The sequence below is a fragment of the Bemisia tabaci genome, chromosome 5 (assembly GCF_918797505.1).
Source record: "Bemisia tabaci chromosome 5, PGI_BMITA_v3".
NCBI classification, from domain to species: domain Eukaryota; kingdom Metazoa; phylum Arthropoda; class Insecta; order Hemiptera; family Aleyrodidae; genus Bemisia; species Bemisia tabaci.
The window spans coordinates 6772718-6791991 of NC_092797.1; the positions used below are offsets into that span (position 1 = coordinate 6772718).

Here is a 19274-nt window from a genome sequence, read left to right on the forward strand (position 1 = left end):
CCCGAGGTTTTTGCATTGTATATTAAACTAGGGGGCTACGCCCCCTGGCCGCTACGCGGCCCAACCCCCTGAAGGCGCTCCGCGCCATCAATAGGCCGCTTCGCGGCCCTATTTTTACCCTCCTATCAGTGTTAGTTTTATTTTTCCCCTTAAAAATTACGATATGAGGCATACTTTAATTTTAAACTTTACTTAAAATTACCTTAAAATTAAAAGGACTCGTTTTGGAATGACTGCTTGATGAAATATTGCAGTAAAACAATGAACACTTTTAGTCAGGTAATAATTAAGACTTCATGAGACGGGGATCGAACCCACACCGAGTTCACAGTGGATGCATTCGACGTCTCAGATGACTCTGCCACCGCTCGACATGAGGTCGCAAATGCGAATCTTGTGTAGATAAGTGTAGAGCTGATGCGCAGGCTACACAGCTACTGCGCAACCTCCTCGACCACTGCGCATCCTCCCGCGCATAGCGGTAGCAGTACCGGAGCATTCTGTAAACTCACTCACTTTTATAACGTGATTTTAAAAAAACCTGGGTCCTTTTTCCAAAATCTGATTACAGCTGGCTCATCTAGGGCCTATTACCTGTCGATTTACGCAAAAATCATGGAAATCGGCCCGGTAGAAACGCTCAAACGAACTATGACAAAAAGTATAAATTTACATTGTTTAGATGGGAGAATTCGCAACTTTACCACGTAATATAAAAAAACCTGGGCCATATTTTGAAAATCTGAAAAGAGTTGGCTTATCTAGAGACAATTGCCTGTCGATAGCCGCAAAAATCATGAAAATCGGCCCGGTAGAACGCTGGAACTAAGCGTTACCAGTTTCGCAAAATTAGGAGGTCTTGGAGCTTATAGTATAGATAGATAACTGGGTACGATAAATCAAGTCCAATGTAAATCGATAAAATCGATCGGCAGGCATATCGATTCATCGCGAGACGCGACACGCCACAACGGCATCTTGCGATAAGTTAACGGATTGCTTTTGTTCCAGCTCGTTTAATCACCCGATAGAAACCTGGCAGGGGCGGTTTTTTTTACTTTTTCGAGGAGGAAGGCGCAGCGTCGCGACGCCACACGTCGACGTGCCTGCTGACGCGCGGCGCGGCGCCGTCAATTTTGACAGTCTGCCTGCACCACCGCGGGGACGCCTTTTCACGCCCTTCATTCCGACGCTCATTGATTCCTGCCGCGCTCAGGAAAAACATCGTATGAGCACTTTAGTGAGGAAAAAAGAAAGTGCCTTTTCACCCCTTTCTAGGAACTCGGGAATTTTATCGACGTGTGGTTTGGATGAATCCTTGGAATGAGAACTGCGCCTCTTAAAAGATTTAGCTGGTGTTCAAAGCTGGTTTTGGTACTGCTGCGTCACAAATCGTTATTCTCAAGACGAAGAAACGTAACTCCACGCCTAAGTTGCGAAATCGACTTGAATTGTTCCTTTTTTTTCACAAATACGACTCTTATGTTTCCGTCCAAAAAGTTTGGTGATTTTCGCATGTATTCTATATAATTGGAATTTCCTAAGAATTTCTGGTGAAAGCACAATTTTCTAGTGAAAATTTTACAACGTTGCAATGTAGTTACGTTTTTTCGTCTTGAAAGCGACACATTATCGACATCGAAAAATGAGCAACGTTTTGTATTCAGGAACTACTATTTCTGGCGTATTTTAGAGAGAACGTACGCTTCAATTGTTTCCGTGTGCAGATATGTGCCTTTCTGGTTCAGCCAAAAATGTTATTGCCTTATTGCAATATGAGGCGAATTCTCGCGAGTGGATTTCGTCAACTATTTCAACCAGATCGGCAGGGTTGCAGCAAACCGAAGAAGACGATCGTTCTGCTGAAGTCAAGAACTGAATTCATTTGCTCGATGAATTGAGGCATTTTTTGGTAGAAGGGCGTATGGGGCATGCAATGCTGCTAAAATTGTGCGATCACTGGTAAAAAAAAACCTCTTGGTCCAAGAGTGCAGTTTCTTGTCGCCACATTTAAGAGTCTGGACTCTTGTTTCAATGCAAACTCCGCTTGAATCAATGCAAAATCCGCTTGAAACAAGAGTTCAAGACTCTTACATCCGGCGACAAGAAACTGCACTCTTAAGTCAATGCAATGCGGTATTGGTCCAAGAGGTTTTTTTTTAGCAGTGATTTTTACAGCGTTGGCGGCGGATGATATCCATTCACGGTCGACTTACTTCCTCACAATAGTGAGGAAAAATTCGGAGCAAATTCAGGGGAAAATTCGTAGCAGAACGGTCTAATAAGTTGCTCTACCACGAGAGAACTACGTTGCACAATCTTAGCAGCAATGCAGGTCTCATTTGCCCTCTTACCGAAAAATGCCTCAATTTTGGCTAACGTTTGCATCTATACACTTTTTAATCCCTCTCGGGGGGGTGGATCGAGAATTTTGGATGTGGTCGTCATTGCAGCCAGCATGGAAACCAAGGGTTGTATGCGCACCGACGCACAGTGGATCGAGTCAATAAGAGAGGTCGGACACAATTTCAAAACTTCAAACGCTTCTAACTCCGTTTATACAAAATTTTGAGGTTCTAAAAGTGGTTCCATTGGTTTTCTCGTAAAAGAGCTTCCCAAAATAAGGGCTGACCTTTTTCGGTATTCGATTCGACCATCGAACCAAGATTAAGTGGAAGCTTATTATAACAGAAAACTCAGGAAAAAATTTCAAGATGAGTGAAGGAACCGGGGGGGGGGGGGGGGGTTTCAATCTCCGGCCTTATTTTTCGCTATTATCTTCTTTAATTGATGTGTCTACGGGGTTGTCATCGCTGTTTACACATGTTACACACACCGGTTCCTACAAATTTTTACACGTAAAATCGAGTTTTAATGTTGACGAGTCGATATATCGATCGGTTATATCGATTTTTTAAGATTCTTTACGGAAAATCGACGATTTTTTGAGATTGAAATTGTTCATTTTTGATTCATGGATGACTAAATGCACCTAATATGACTGTAGTACACCGACACCTACGTATTTTTTCTTGTAGAATTGATTATTAACGTTGACGAGTCGATATATCAATCGCTTGCTATCGAATTTTTGCAAATTCTTAGGAGAATCAATGATATTTTGGTATTGAAATTGGTTATTCTCCATCCGAGAACAAGAAAATTTTGGGTTGGAACACATTTCCGGTCGGGTCGATTCCCGTTGATTGTGGTTTCCGGTCGGTCAGATTTCCAGGTGCCACGTGCGCAGCCCCCGGCTTTGGCTGCTTAGGGGCCAGGGAGGCGGCCCCCGGCTTTGGCTGCTTAGGGGCCAGGGAGGCGGCCCCCGGCTTTGGCTCGTCAGGGGCCAGGGGGGCGGCCCCCGGCTTTGACTCGTCAGGGGCCAGGGGGGCGGGCCCCGGCTTTGGCTCGTCAGGGGCCAGGGAGGCGGCCCCCGGCTTTGGCCCGTCAGGGGCCAGGGGGGCGGCCTCCGGCTTTGGCTCGTCAGGGGCCAGGTGGGCGGCCTCCGGCTTTGGCTCGTCAGGGGCCAGGTGGGCGAACCCCGCCTTTGGCTGCTTAGGGGCCAGGTGGGCGGCCTCCGGCTTCTCTCTCCCTAAGGAAATCGAATGACATTGGTATTTTTCGTATCCCGTTGCCTGAAGTCAATGATTCGCCTTCAAATGGCCGGGTATGCAGAATGACTGCCGTGACGCACGAATAGTGGTATCAGAATTTTGCATTAAGTTTACGGGTTGATTTGAAGGCGCTCCTGTGTATCCATTGTGAGTGGCCTTGTATAACGATGTTGACCAAAAATTTTATAATTTTGAGTTTTAAATCGAGCCGCATATTCGAAAAGTGCCGAGGAATCATAGTTTGAAAAATATTAAGATTGTTTTTGGTCTCTGCGTCATATTTCAAAGAAGAGAGCGTAGGTGGCTGGATCAGATTGTGTATTTTAAGTCCCTTGACTCGGTCATTGTATTCTGAAGCGGAACTGAAAGAGTTGCCGTTTACAAGATCGCAACTTACTCAAAAGCGGTTTTGAATTTAAATAGTTTCTCACGGATAAAATGAGCTTTCGTTAATTAACTGTGAATAATCAAAATTGAAGAAAAGGTACTTTGTCCACTGGTCCATTAGGAAAGCGTAAAGCATGGATGGATGGAGCATCACTTGTGACACACATGTCAGTTTTAGTCAAAAATTTCATGCCCGGCCGCTTTAATTGAGTCGATCCACTGTGCGATGTCAGGAGAGAATTCCGTTTGGTTGTAACGGAGGCTGGCAGTCAGTTAAAACCTTTAACGAAAGTCACTCCGGAAAATTCCTCCTGTAATTTATGCATCGCCGAAACTAGCTTAGAGCCTTAGACAGTATATTTCAGAGACAGCTCTCTTCAACACTGCTTTCTTCTCAATAGTGTAAAAGTTACTTTCGAAAGTCAACGCTCAGATTCGATCAAAGGTGACTGTTACGATTTTCGTTTTATCTGAAGGAATTTAGCAACGTCTGATGACGTTTTTTTATTCTCTTAATTTTGCCGATTTTGGGGTTTAGAATGATTCTTTAGACTCATGCGTAGGGGCTATCGTCCTTTTTTTGCTGAAAACTCAAAATCCGCCGAGATTTTTTATCTAAAAGATAAAAAAAAGGCGACAAAATTGTATCCAAAAATGGTTTGCAGGGGGCGAGTCTATGGTACGTGTACACGTAAAATTGCTAAAAATCAAAATCTTGACTGATCCTTTTTTCGAAATACGCGATTTGAGATTTCCATAGTAAATGCAAATTTTTCACTGATTTTGATCCGATTTTTTATTTATTTGTACACTGAATCGGTGTTGATCGGTTAACGTTTTCATTTTTCGTTCGATTCATGTCACTCATACAGACCCTCTCGTTACACGCACACTTCCTTTCATACCCTTTTTTTTTAACTGAAAAAATTCGTCTTCAGCTGCGTCTGCGGCAATTGTTGTTACGAATATGTTGTGCGTACTGGTTTCAGGTCATTACTTACACGAATCTCTGAAGGCGTTTTATGTGCGAGAGCAATTCGCCTTCAGCTGCGTCTGCAGCAATTGTTGTTACGAATATGTTGTGCGTGCTGGTTTCAGGTCATTACATACTCGACTCTCTGAAGGCGTTTTATGTGCGCAAGTAGCGTACCCTGTTGGAGAACTGGCGAATTGCTCTCGCACACAAAACGCCTTCAAAGAGTCGAGTATGTAACTACCTGAAACCAGCACGCACCGCATACTCGTAACAACAATTGCTGCAGACGCAGCAGAAGGCGAATTTTTCGGTTAAAAAAAAGAGTATGAAAGGAAGTGTGCGTGTAAAGAGAGGGCATGTATTCGATCGATTTGATTCGAACAAAAAATAAAAACGTGAACCGATCAACACCGATTCAATGTACAAATAAATAAAAAGTGGATCAAGATCAGTAGAAAAGTTTCATTTACTTTGAAAATTTCAAAGCGCGTATTTCGAAAATAGCACTAGCCAAGATTTTGATTTTTTCGCGATTTTAAGAGTGCACGTACCATGGACTCACCCCGAGCAAACCATTTTTGGGTACATTTTTGTCGCATTTTTTTTTTTTTTTTTTTTTTTTGCTTCAAAACCACTGTGCCGGGACTCATGCGGAATTTGAGATACACCCTTACGCCATAGGAGCAACGAATTGGACCAAGTTCAGCAGGAACTTACCAGTTACTATACCGAATTTTGAGAAGAGAAGAGTTTGAAGTAGTTTAATACAAATAGTCTTACATTGTGTCCTGGCTAAAATTCAAAGTCGAGAAAACATTTTTAAGCCTGAAAGCACGTTAAACTTCACATTTAACATTACCTAAGTTTTATGAATAAATGAAACTTCAACCCTGAGACCTGGTTCAAACTGAAAGCGACTAGATGTATCTCTATTAAACGTGGTTGATTTTATGCGTAACGGCAAAACATGGGCTGCCAAGAAGTAACCTCTCTGTAACAAGAAAAATTAAATGGTATATTTTTTTTTCTTTTTTCTTTTTTCCTTTTTTTTTTTCTTTTTTTTTTTTTTCGATTTCATGGATTAGAAAGATGGAAAAACGACGCACACAAAGTGAAAATTTGTTCGTCTCTCATAGTTATCGCAGGTTGACATAACATCGATCTGCGTAGTAATGAACCCAAATAGACGGTGAAACTACGAGGCCACGTATCTCAGTTTGTAACGTTGCAGACTTCCTGTCATACATTATTTTATCATGAAAACCATTCAACGTCAATTTTTTAAAACCCCGGGATTTTTCGTCTGCGTGAAGAAAACTGTGTGGAAAATCCAAGGAATGAAATTGCTTTGCTCTCCGCCAAAAAGTAAAATGGGAGCGGAGATTTTTGAATACCGCAAATGCACAGTTCCGTTTCTCGGCGAGGCTTCCGAAGCCGAGAAACAGTCAAAAACTGGTCAAACACGAGTTTTTCAGACCAACTTTTTACTCTTTCTCTGGAGCGTGTTCAGCGGGTAGCTCGAAGCGAAGGACTCGAGGAGCTTTTCCGACTGGAAAATCGCACTCAGCGGGTCATTTTAAACGGCCTAACTTGCTTTCGGCTCGATCGGTGAACTTTCGATTTTGACGCTTAAAATTCGGTTAATGTAACGCCTCTCGATTTTATTCGATTTTGGACTGATAAAAAAAAAAAAATCAAGATTGCAGTCGCATCCTACGAATTTGGAGGCGTAGAATCGATTCCGTACGGTCTCGACTCTCGGCGAGTCTTCCTGAGCCGAGAAACAGTCAATAACTGGTCGAACACGAGCTTTCAGACCAATTTTTGACTCTTTCTCTGGAGCGTGTTCAGCAGATAGCTCGAAGCGAGGGACTCGCGGAGCTTTTCCGACTGGAAAATCGCACTCAGCGGGTCATTTCCCAGCGGCATAACTTGCTTTCGGCTCGATCGGCGAACTTTCGATTTTGACGCTAAAAACGTGCAGAATCGATTCTACGCCACCGACTACATAGGATGCGACTGAAATCTTGAAATTTTTTTCTCAGTCCCAAATCGAGAAAAATCTACAGGGGTACAAACCACGGACTAAATATTCGGGGTCAAAATTGAAAGTTCGCCGATCAGGCTGAAACCAAGGAAGCTCGCTTGGAATTGACCCGCTAAGTGCGATCCTCCAGTCTGAAAAGCTCCGCGAGTCCCTCGCTTCGGGCTATCCGCTGAAAACGCTCAAGACAAAGAGTCAAAAATTGGTCAGAAAAGCTCGTTTTTGACTGTTCTTCGGCTAAGGAAGCCTCGCAGAGAGCCAAGACTGTGCGGAATCGATTCTACGCCTTTAACTTTATAGGATGCGACTGAAATCTTGAAATGTTTTTCTCAGTTCCAAATCGGGAAAAATCGACAGGGGTTGCATGGACTAAATTTTTAGCGTCGAAATCGATACTTCGCCGATCGGGCAGAAACCAAGTAAGGTCGCTTGTTGTTAGGTCCCCCTGTTAGGTTTGTAGGCGCCAATGCGCGCGTCGCTCTGGCAGCACGCCGCGTACCGCTCGGCTCTGTTTGGCTCTATTAATAAAGTCGGGGAATCTGCGTTTTTCAAAGCATTCTTTTGAAATGTTAGCACACATTGCATGGATTAATTTCAATTGATGAAAAGAAAAATAAGATCACAGGGAAGTATAATGCGTGTTTAGTAAATATTAAGGTGGTTCCATGATTTCCAAAGCACTTAAATTATATCTTCTATATTTCGTGCTTTTACAGTACTGCAGGGCGGTGGACTTGCAACAAAACGCTCAAAATTGGACGTATTTGACTCCAAAAGATCTATGTACAAATGGGTTAACACCAAAGATTGCGTGCTTCTTGGGTTTTTCCCCTCTTTTATTAATTCTTGTATAGATTTTTTCAACACAACTGTGGCTCATCGACATTAATATCGATGTCTCCGCTTGGATTGGAAAAGGTTTCATAAATATTTGCCACGTTTTAAAAATGTAAATCGACGGTGTAAGTCGGCAATCACATAACTCGTTTGTGGTGTCTGAAAATTTCCGCCTCTATGTTATTTTTTTTTAAAGGAGAACAAATTGATATCAAACCTTGAAATTTTTACAAAATTTTCTTCGCACAGAGAGGAATAATCAAGAAAGTTTTAAAGAATTGCCGTTGAATAGTTTTCCGTTAAAAAAACAAAATATGACAGGAAGTCTGCGACGTCGCAAACCGAGTTACGTGATTGCCGACTGACACCGTCGAAATGTTTTTAAATGAACAGAAAACTCAGTAAAAAAAATCAAGATGATTGTAGGAACCGTTTTCGAGTTACGGGTGGGCAAAGGGATCAAACTTTGGCCTCACTTTTTGCTATTTTCTTGTTCAACTGATGTGTCTACGGTTATGTTTAATTGAAAACGTCATAAACCCCGGTTCCTACGAATTTTTACACGCAAAATCGAGTTTTAACGTTAATGAGTCAATATATCGATCGGTTATATCAATTATTTAAGATTTTTTACAGAATAAGGACGATATTTTGGGATTGAAATTGTTCATTTTTGATTCATGGATGACTAAATGCACCTGATATGACCCCCGGCTTCCGCTCCTTAAGCGATCGGGCTCCTTAGGCTCCTCCTCAGCTCCTTAGGGTCCAGGGGGCTGACCCCCACGTTCGGCTCTTTAGGGTTCAGGGGGCTGACCCCCGCGTCCGGCTCCTTAGGGTTCAGGGGGCTGACCCCCACGTTCGACTCTTTAGGGTTCAGGGGGCTGACCCTCACGTTCGACTCTTTAGGGTTCAGGGGGCTGACCCCCGCGTCCGGCTCCTTAGGGTTCAGGGGGCTGACCCCCGCGTTCGGCTCCTTAGGGTTCAGGGGGCTGACCCCCGCGTCCGGCTCTTTAGGGTTCAGGGAGCTAACCCCCGCGTCCGGCTCTTTAGGGTTCAGGGGGCTGACCCCCGCGTCCGGCTCCTTAGGGTTCAGGGGGCTGACCCCCGCGTCCGGCTCCTTAGGGTTCAGGGGGCTGACCCCCGCGTCCGGCTCCTTAGGGTTCAGGGGGCTGACCCCCGCGGTCGGCTCCTTAGGGTTCAGGGGGCTGACCCCCGCGTCCGGCTCCTTAGGGTTCAGGGGGCTGACCCCCGTGTTCGGCTCTTCAGGGTTCAGGGGGCTGACCCCCGCGGTCGGCTCCTTAGGGTTCAGGGAGCTGACCCCCGCGGTCGGCTCCTCAGTGTTCAGGGGGCTGACCCCCACGTTCGGCTCCTTAGGGTTCAGGGGGCTGACCCCCGCGTCCGCCTCCTTAGGGTTCAGGGGGCTGACCCCCGCGTTCGGCTCCTTAGGGCTCAGGGGGGCGGCCCCGCCGCCCGGAGTTTATCGAATGGTATTGCTGTTATTCGTACCCCGCTGTCTGAAGTCAACGATTCGCCTTCAAATGGCCGGGTATGCAAGATGACTGCCGTGACGCACGAATAGTGGTATCAGAATTTTGCATTATTTTTACGGATGGATTTGAAGGCGCTCTTTCGTATCCATTCTGAGTGGCCTTGTACAATGATGTAGACCAAAATTTTCATAATTTTGGGTTTTAAATCGAGCCGCATATTTGAAAAATTAGCCTCTTCTTCTTGGATACATGGTACTAGCTAGCAAATTCGCGAGTCCGTGAAATGGCATCAATAATCTGTGTTAGGTTCGGTTAAGCAACTAAACGAACTCCTCGGCAAAGCGGAGAGTATCGCTGGATTTGAAGGCGTAAAGAAAGCTTTACTATATCGATGTTATCGTAATTACAATTTGACGAATTGACCCGCTGTGTGAATTTTCCAGTCGGGAAAGCTCCTCGAGTCCCTCGCAACGAGTTATCCGTTGAAAACGCACCGAAGAATGAAACAAAAAGTGGTCAGAAAAGCTAGTTTTGGACGAATTTTTGACTGATTCTTAGCTCAGGGAGCCTCGCCGAGTGTTGGGTCCGTGCGGAATCAATCCTTCGCCTTCAACTACGTATGATGCGACTGAAATCTCGAAATTTTTTTCTCAGTCCCAAATCGAGAAAAATCGACAGGGTTACATGGACTAAATTTTTAGCATCAAAATCGAAAATTCGCTGATCGGGCAGAAACCAAGGAAGGTCGCTTGGAAATGACCCGCTGAGTACGATTTTCGAGTCCGGAAAGCTCCGCGAGTCCCTCGCTTAGAGCTATCTGCTAAAAGCGCTCAAGAGAAAGGATCAAAAAGTGGTCAGAAATGCTCGTTTTTGACCTGTTTTTGACTGGTTCTCGGCTCAACAAAATCAAAAGTTCGCCAATCGGACCGACACCAAGTAAGGTAACTTTGAATTGACCCGCTGAGTGCGATTTTCCAGTCGGAATAGCTCCGCAAGTCCCTCGCTTCGAGCTAGCCGCTGAAGACGCTCCAGAGAAAGAGTCAAAAAGTGGTCAGAAACACTCGTTTTCGACCAGTTTTTGACTGTTTTTCGGCTCAAGAATTCTCGCCGAGAATCAAAACCAGGCGCAATCGATTCTACGCCTCCAACTACGTAGAATGCGTGATGCGTGATCTCGACATTTTTTTCTCAGTCCAAAATCGAGAAAAATCGACAGGGGTTACATGGACTAAATTTTTAGGGTCAAAATCAAAATTTCTCCGATCGCTCCCAAAGCAAGCAAGTTCGCTTGGAAATGACCCGCTGAGTGCGAATTTCGAGTCGGAAAAGCTCCGCAAGTTCCTCGCTTCGACCTATCCGCTGAAAACGTTGCAGAGAATGAGTCAGAATGTCGTCAGAAACACTCGTTTTTGACCAGTTTTTGACTGTTTTTCGGCTCAAGAATTCTCGCCGAGAATCAAGACCAGGCGCAATCGATTCTACGCCTCCAACTACGTAGAATGCGACTGATCTCGACATTTTTTTCTCAGTCCAAAATCGAGAAAAATCGACACGGGTTAAATGGACTAAATTTTTAGGGTCAAAATCGAGGGTTCTCCAATCGCGTCAAAACCAAGCTAGTCAGCTTGGAAACGGCTTGGAGTGCAATTTTCCGGTCGAAAAAGCTCCATGAGTGCCTCCCTTTGAGCTCTCCGCTGAAAACGCTGCATTCCACTTTTAACTCTGACGAACAGTTATTCTCATCCTCGTTTTGGGCGCTTCTGGGTACCAGATGCGCCCTTTCCAGCCGTTCGACTCCCCCGATGTAACATGTACTATACTACATACCGTTTTGCCTTATGGGTAATGACGCCATTCTGGTACACCCGGGAAAATTTGATTTTCTTCTGCATCTGGTATTCGTAAAAGTTTTCGTGAAATGTTTTGCTTTTAAGCATAACAATCTCGCACGGAGGTATTACCTGGTTAAACTATTTTGGGGCTTCGTTATGCTTAAATGCCTCATATTCGAGGTTGTAGTTTCAGATTGATTCGAAAAAATCACGAACAGTCACGTGATCTCTTCATTTTAGTGACGTATTACTGTGCTATTTTGTGATTGGTTCATTTTCTCGGCGCAGCATCGTCAAGCGTCAGCTGTTTGCGGCTCTGGGTTGAAGGTTTAAGGTTATGTCAGAGAGAATAGAAAGTTAGAGGCCCGACTCGATGCTAGGTAATTGAAACAGATGCACTCGCAGCGCGCTCGCTGGCAACGTACGCAACTACTATTTTCTATTGTTTTCCTGAGACTAGCGGCGGGTATGTTGCTGCCGGACCACCTTCACGTAGGCAATTTGTTATACATCGTCCGTCCGCAATACTCTCGCTTGGCCGTATGAAAACGTTCCTCGCATGCGCAGTGTTAAAGAAGCGCCCTCCAACGCTTTGGCGTTGGAACTGCTTGTTTTATTTTATAACGGTTTAATGAAATATCAACGAGGATTACAGGGTTATCCAAAAGTCACTGACCACCCCTGTAACTTTTTTCCAAATTGAGATAGAAATTTGAAACTTTGGGAATGTTCCTCGGTTTAAGGTAGCAACTTTTTGGTCTCCCCAAATTTTGGGGGGCGGCCCCCCTTAAGGGGGGCGGGGGCTAACTTTTTTTTTTCAAATGGCAACCCACCCCTTTGTGATACCTCATTCGAAAAATAATGAAAAAAGAAAATTTTTGGCGCAAACCGCAGGTCAAAATGTTCATTTTTGACAAAATGGCGGCCGGTCAAAGTTCAAAATTGCGGAAATTTGGCATCTCCGTTGTTTATAGACGGATTGGTGTGAAACTCGGAATCCTAGGATTTTTCGGGATGAGAAACACGATTCTGGCATTGGTTTTCCAGAAAAGTCAGTCCTTTTCAAAATGGCGGCGGTCAAAATGGCGGCCTCGAGCGGGAAGTGGATATTTGGGCTGCATATCGTTGGATTACCATGAAACTTGGTATCTGGGGGTATTTCGGCACGAAAAGAACGAATCTGTCATTGGATATCTGAAATTTGACAAATTCCAAAATGGCGGCGGAAAAATTGCGGTAAATCAGTTTTACGGCTCTTTACCGATGGATTAGCATGAAATTATTTGATATTTCAAGAATCTAATGAAAGATTCCTTTTTATCCAGCCAAAAACCGCCAGGATATCGAATTTCATGCAAATCCATCGGTAAAGAGCCGTAAAACTGATTTACCGCAATTTTTCCGCCGCCATTTTGAAATTTGTCAAAATTTCAGATATCCAATGAAAGATTCGTTCTTTTCGTGCCGAAATACCCCCAGATACCAAGTTTCATGCAAATCCAACTATATGCAGCCCAAATATCCACTTCCCGCTCGAGGCCGCCATTTTGACCGCCGCCATTTTGAAAAGGACTGACTTTTCTGGAAAACCAATGCCAGAATCGTTTTTTTTCATCCTGAAAAACCCTAGGATTCCGAGTTTCACACCAATCCGTCTATAAACAACAGAGATGTCAAATTTCTGCCATTTTGAACTTTGACCGGCCGCCATTTTGTCAAAAATGAACATTTTGACCTGCGGTTTGCGCCAAAAATTTTCTTTTTTCATTATCTTTCGAATGAGGTATCACAAAGGGGGGGTTGCATTTTAAAAAAAAAAGTTAGCCCCCGCCCCCCTTAAGGGGGGCCGCCTCCCAAAATTTTAGGGGGACCAAAAAGTTGCTACCTTAAACCGAGGAACATTCCCAAAGTTTCAAACTTCTATCTCAATTTGGAAAAAAGTTACAGGGGTGGTCAGTGACTTTTGGATAACCCTGTATACTAAATACGTCGCAATGTATTTGAAACACCATTTCTTGGTTTGTACTAAAACCGTGTTATAATTCTATTATTTGAATCTTAAACTTCAGACGAAGGAAAGGTATCAATTACGGGAATTTTTTGGGCCCAATCTAGGTGGAACCATTCAACTTTGCGGTGTTTAGCTCATTTTTTTTTTTTTTTTGCAAAAATTGGTCATTTTTAGGCCATAATTAGGCCTGTAAAGAGACCAAAAATGATGCATCACAATCATGATGCATGCCGTAAAATATAGACCTTTGAACAATGAGTAAACATTTTTAGAGATTAGGAAATTCAGGGTGGGCCTAAAAACGGTCCGTATCGATACCCATTCCTTTCGGTCGTTCCATCCAATATTTACAGAGATATTTTTGAATATTTTTACTTTCATAATTTGTGGCGTCGAGAGGAGAAGGAATCTAAGGACACACAGGGACTCTTATCAGAAGAGCGCTTTGTATCAAGTCGAGTCAAAGGATTGGACTTTAAGTTGAAACTGGAAAATCCATTTTCATCCCAAAGAACAAGCTAAAAGCGGATTTCCTCATTTACAAGGCAATAGATGGCTTGGAATTGCATTTAAATTGCATAATTTTTCTTTCTGAATGCCCCAGCTAAAGAACTTAAAATATTTTTCTCTTAAGACTGCGCGTTTTCTACCACAAACTTCAAGCCACTCAAACTTCGGTTCGACATGAAATTTTCGGACGTTATTTATGTCAAAGTTTTTTTAAAAATAATCCTTAACGCAGCAATAACAATTACTCAACTTTGATATTTCTGGTGCTAAAGTCCCTTATCCCGAGGATGTTTACTCTAAGTATTTTGACTGTGGACACAATAATACAATTATCGATACATAGTCTGCGATACATATTGCTGGTCCATTTAAAAAAAAAACAAGAAGAAACATCCAACATGAATATGTTGGAAAAGCGTGCCGAAGAACTGAAATCTTGTGTGTGCACTATTTTCATTTCAACGAGATGTGTATAAATTACGTCCGTCCGCAACTCTCGCTTAGCCAATCAGCGCAGTGGTATGGGATTCCGCTCGCCGCGCACTCTCGCGCCAACGTAGGCAACTGCTTGCTCACGGCTCCCAACTTCTGTTTCAATTACCTAGCATGTTCGTTGCCTAGCATTGATTGTGAGTCGGGCCTCTAACCTTCCATACTCTCTGGCAGAGAGTAGAGAAGGTTAGAAGCGCCATCTTAGAGAGTAGTGACGGAGAAGGGGTACATTGGTTTGCCTGCTGAGTGATATGAACCCGTCAATGGCCGATGGGTATGACGTCATGGGAAACTCGACATGCAGCCAACTTGGGTTTAACCGCTTTTGAAAAGACGCTGATTCGCTAAATAGTTATGGCGGCATTTAAACTTCTAATTTAAGTCCTCCGAGCGTAGAAAAGCTTATTTGACGTACTATGAAAGAAAATGATACGGTTTCCACGGGAAAATGTTCTCAAGGGTTTCCAGTAACAGGATAATTCGGTTTCTCGATGAATGACCTTCAGGGCTTGACACTATAACGGTTCAAAAACGAAAGAACGGATCCGACGGAAAACAAATTCGGACGCCCCTTGAAAAGCATTGGTCGATCGGTGTGCTGTACTACAGTACATCCAAGTGATTTCAAAAAGCGAGCCCTATAGGCACGCTTAAAAAGAAAGTTTTACAGAGAGGTATCATTTTCACAAATTATTATTCCAATAACTTCACTCAACTTTAAGGCTACAACTTCAAATGCAAACAATGAAAAACCTTCATAATTTTAAAAAATTTTCCGTTGTATCTATTTGTTGGAAAATACACAAAGATTCGCCTAAAAAAATGAAAAAAAAAAAAGAATTTTGTAAAAATTAACAGGAAAAAAGTCTTGCGTAGTTTGTTTCTATTTAGGTCTGCGTTGTGATGAAAAAAACAAAAACAAAAAACAAAAAAAAACACCAATCTCAGTTTTGCACAGAGGTCTTGAAGCCCAAAAAAAAAAAAAAAAAAAAAAAAAAAAAAAAAAAAAAAAAAAAATGCGACAAAAATGTACCCAAAAACGGTTTGCAAGGGGTGACTCAATGGTACGTGTGAACTTAATATCACAAAAATTAAAAATCTTGGCTGATCCTAATTTCGAGATACCGCAATTTGAAATCATAGTAAATGCAGGTTTTTTACGGGTATTGATCAGCTTTTTTATTTATTTGTCCATTGAATATGTGTTGATCGGTTCACATTTTTATTTTTCGTTCGATTCATTTTTCGGTATATTTTTGTCCGATTTTTTTTTTTTTTTTTTTTTTTTTTTTTTTTTTTTTTACATATATAATTTTTTGCCTCAAGACTACTGTTTTTGTTTCATCGAATGTGAGTGTCTTTTTTATAATATGAGCAAAACCGTTGGTTATATAATATGAGCAAAACCAATGCTCCGTAGTTTTATAAATTTTTATAATATTCGACAGCAATCCTACACGAACTTAGAGGTTTGAAAAATGTTTGACTCAGTTTCCATTTACTTAGAGTGAGTTTTGTTTAACAGCGTGGGCCTGCTTGGAAATTATTAAAGTTAAACTTCACCCAAGTGAAACCATTATGCAATGAAACTAATTAATGTGGATATTTCGTTTGTTGCAGGCTGTGAAAATGATGATAGTTGTAGTAGTTATATTCGCCGTGTGTTGGCTTCCGTTCCAAATTTATTTTATCGTCACTTCGCTGGTGCCCGAAATCACGGAGTCCCCGTTTATACAAGACGTTTACTTAGCAATATACTGGCTCGCTATGAGCAATTCCATGTACAATCCAATTATCTACTACTGGATGAATGCAAGGTAACGCATGCTGGTTTTAATTAACAATTATTTCTATTTATTTTGCACCACTCTAACATTAGCTTCGTGACTGGCAATACATTTCATCGAATTCGGTTGAGAAATAGTGATTTTTTTTTTTTTTTTTTTTTTTTTTTTTTTTTTTTTTTTTCCTGTTGTTTTATGGCTTTGTGTCTAAGCACCTGCAGCCAAAAATAGTGATTTTAAATGTCATTTTGGGCGCTTCTGGGTACCAGATGCGCCCTTTCCAGCCGTTCGACTCCCCCGATGTAACATGTACTATACTACATACCGTTTTGCCTTATGGGTAATGACGCCATTCTGGTACACCCGGGAAAATTTGATTTTCTTCTGCATCTGGTATTCGTAAAAGTTTTCGTGAAATGTTTTGCTTTTAAGCATAACAATCTCGCACGGAGGTATTACCTGGTTAAACTATTTTGGGGCTTCGTTATGCTTAAATGCCTCATATTCGAGGTTGTAGTTTCAGATTGATTCGAAAAAATCACGAACAGTCACGTGATCTCTTCATTTTAGTGACGTATTACTGTGCTATTTTGTGATTGGTTCATTTTCTCGGCGCAGCATCGTCAAGCGTCAGCTGTTTGCGGCTCTGGGTTGAAGGTTTAAGGTTATGTCAGAGAGAATAGAAAGTTAGAGGCCGACTCGATGCTAGGTAATTGAAACAGATGCACTCGCAGCGCGCTCGCTGGCAACGTACGCAACTACTATTTTCTATTGTTTTCCAGAGACTAGCGGCGGGTATGTTGCTGCCGGACCACCTTCACGTAGGCAATTTGTTATACATCGTCCGTCCGCAATACTCTCGCTTGGCCGTATGAAAACGTTCCTCGCATGCGCAGTGTTAAAGAAGCGCCCTCCAACGCTTTGGCGTTGGAACTGCTTGTTCATACTTTGGATAATACAGGGTGGGAAAAGAACAGTGCTTTTACATTGAGAAGCCTGCAAAAACATTTCTAGATCGCGATCTGATTCAAATGGACTCTGATTTTTCTAGTCATCGGGAAATCTGAATTTGTGTGACCCATGCTGAAAAAAAACGTTAAGAGTTTGTTAAGGAGTTACTGCCAATAATTTTCGTCGCCAAAATAGTTTTTTAGGTAAAATTATGATCAAAAACATGTTTAGATTCGCATCTTGTTTGTGGTCCATTGGGCTCATTTAGGTAAAATGAGTCTTTCGACATCAGAGGATTGGATAAAGTACAAATGGACCGCATTAACACTGAAAATAAATCTCTGTGTATTTACTAAGAAAAGGGTAAAATTACCAAGAATTCAGGGTTCTATTTGATCCCAGTTTTTTCCTTGGTAAAATTACCATTTACGGGATTGGTAATTTTACCGAGAAATTTCGGTAAAATTATTGAACTTTCTCGGTAATTTTACTGGATCTTGGTAAAAACGCATATATTTTTTATCGACTGTGGTAGAATTACCGAGATAAAACGGCAAAGTTACCGGGAATTGATTACCAATGAAAGTGGTATTCTTACCTGAAAAAACAGTAAAAATACCGGTTTTTAGGTAAGCTTACCAGTTTGTCTAGGTAAAATTACCAATAATTGGTAAAAAAAGTGAGATGGTAAAGGTACCAATGGACCTTCGTAAAAATGCCGAGAATTTTTTTTCAGTGAAGAAGGAGGGAACCAAGCCACATCGGCTATTGCTAAATTTAACTGAGGAATTGAATTTATTGCATGAAAACGGTTAGGCAGATTTTTGTGCAAATTCCAGTGAATTTTGAGCATAGTACGAGGCAAATTCTTTAAAATTTTCAAAGGAATCCGCACAAACGCTCTTTTGTAAAAACTTAAATTGCCCAGTTAAATTTGGCAACAGCTGATGTGGTTGGCTCCTCTCTGCTAAACGCGGTCCAAACAATCTACGGAACAGCTGTATTGGATTTAAGGAGCGGAGTTCGGAGACTAAGTTAGGCATTTGACTCGCCCAAGTGCTATCGTAAATAGGAGAGCGAGCGGTAAAAAGACAAGAATGTAAAGCTGCATCGTGCAATCTGATCGCGATTTGTCACCATCGAGTCAATTACTCTGAAGTGCTGTTCAGATGGGAGTACTTCTAAATTGCCTCGGAAAGTCAAGTGCATTCCGCCCCTCTCTCTGACTTCACTTTGATGCTCTTGGCTGCAAAACAGGTGCAAAAATCTCCCGTTACGTCTTGCGGACTAAATGGGAAGAAGAGGTATCTACAAGGCATTCACCTCTGAAGCTGGTGCAAGTAATCAATATTGTCAAATAATAGCAATGTAACGCTTTGCTTCTCTATTTTGAAAGATAATGAGTAAGTGGCAGCAACAATACAGGCAAATTTCAAAGATTTGCTGTCTCTGGATAGCACTGAGGCTCTTGTTCAAGGGCAGAGGGATATTTTCTTAATTTTTTCTCGGTGAATGCGAATTATCGAAAGAAATATTCAAAAATAGCACAGGAACTGGATCATGATCGACATACACCAGCCAATTAGCGGAGCGAAATTATACCCATGAGAGAGAGAAGGCATTTTTTGCTTCATACTTGAGTATGAAGCAGAACATCTTCCTTAAATGTAGAATAATTAAAATTAAGATACTTAAGCTCACCTCCCAAAACCACACAATTCTTTAAGTCACACTTCTGGCATCATCGGCGGATCCAGCAAATTGGCAACATTGCCTTTTCTCATTTAAACCTATGGACATGTACCGACTCTTGGAGGGGCTAGGTGCTCCGACAAGAATCGATTATTTAGCGTAGGTTTAAATTGAAAACATTTCTCTCGTAAGCAAATACTGGATGCAGAAGAGAGACAAATTTTCTCTCCTGGGCAACTAGTTTGTGCTTCGGAAAAGATACGTTCCTCTCCTAAGCACCAACTAGTTGCTCGGGAGAGAAAACATTTCTCTCGCAAGCAAATACTCGATGCAGAGGAGAGAAATGTTTTCTCTCCTTAACAACTTTCGGTATCAAATGCGAGGTTTTAGCGGCTCTGATGCTTGCACTAGAGCTGCTATTCCGGACGGTCCCAGCTGTGGAGTATCAATGCAGCATGTTACATTGTAGAGACCGCGCGTTGGTTGATGGGAATCGGCGCCATTTTCGGCTATGTTCCTTGTCATGACTTTATTTTATTGCATACTGTTTTATTGTTAGTCAATGCTATGTTGTGTATTGTATTTTTGGAATCATGGTGATACAGTCAACAATTCAAAACTTGTTTGTGCTTTTATCTCGTGATGGAAAAA

At 42.3% G+C, this 19274-nt stretch overlaps 1 protein-coding gene across 2 annotated transcripts in view; it reads left to right on the plus strand.

Moving 5' to 3' along the window:
- TkR99D (Tachykinin-like receptor at 99D) overlaps positions 1–19274 on the plus strand; it is a 335482-nt gene that overhangs the window by 180956 nt on the left and 135252 nt on the right. For both annotated transcript variants that reach the window (XM_019048367.2, XM_019048368.2), the window contains exon 5: positions 15817–16013. In XM_019048367.2, the coding sequence (XP_018903912.1) occupies positions 15817–16013 (197 nt within the window). The remainder of the gene's footprint in view (positions 1–15816; positions 16014–19274) is intronic.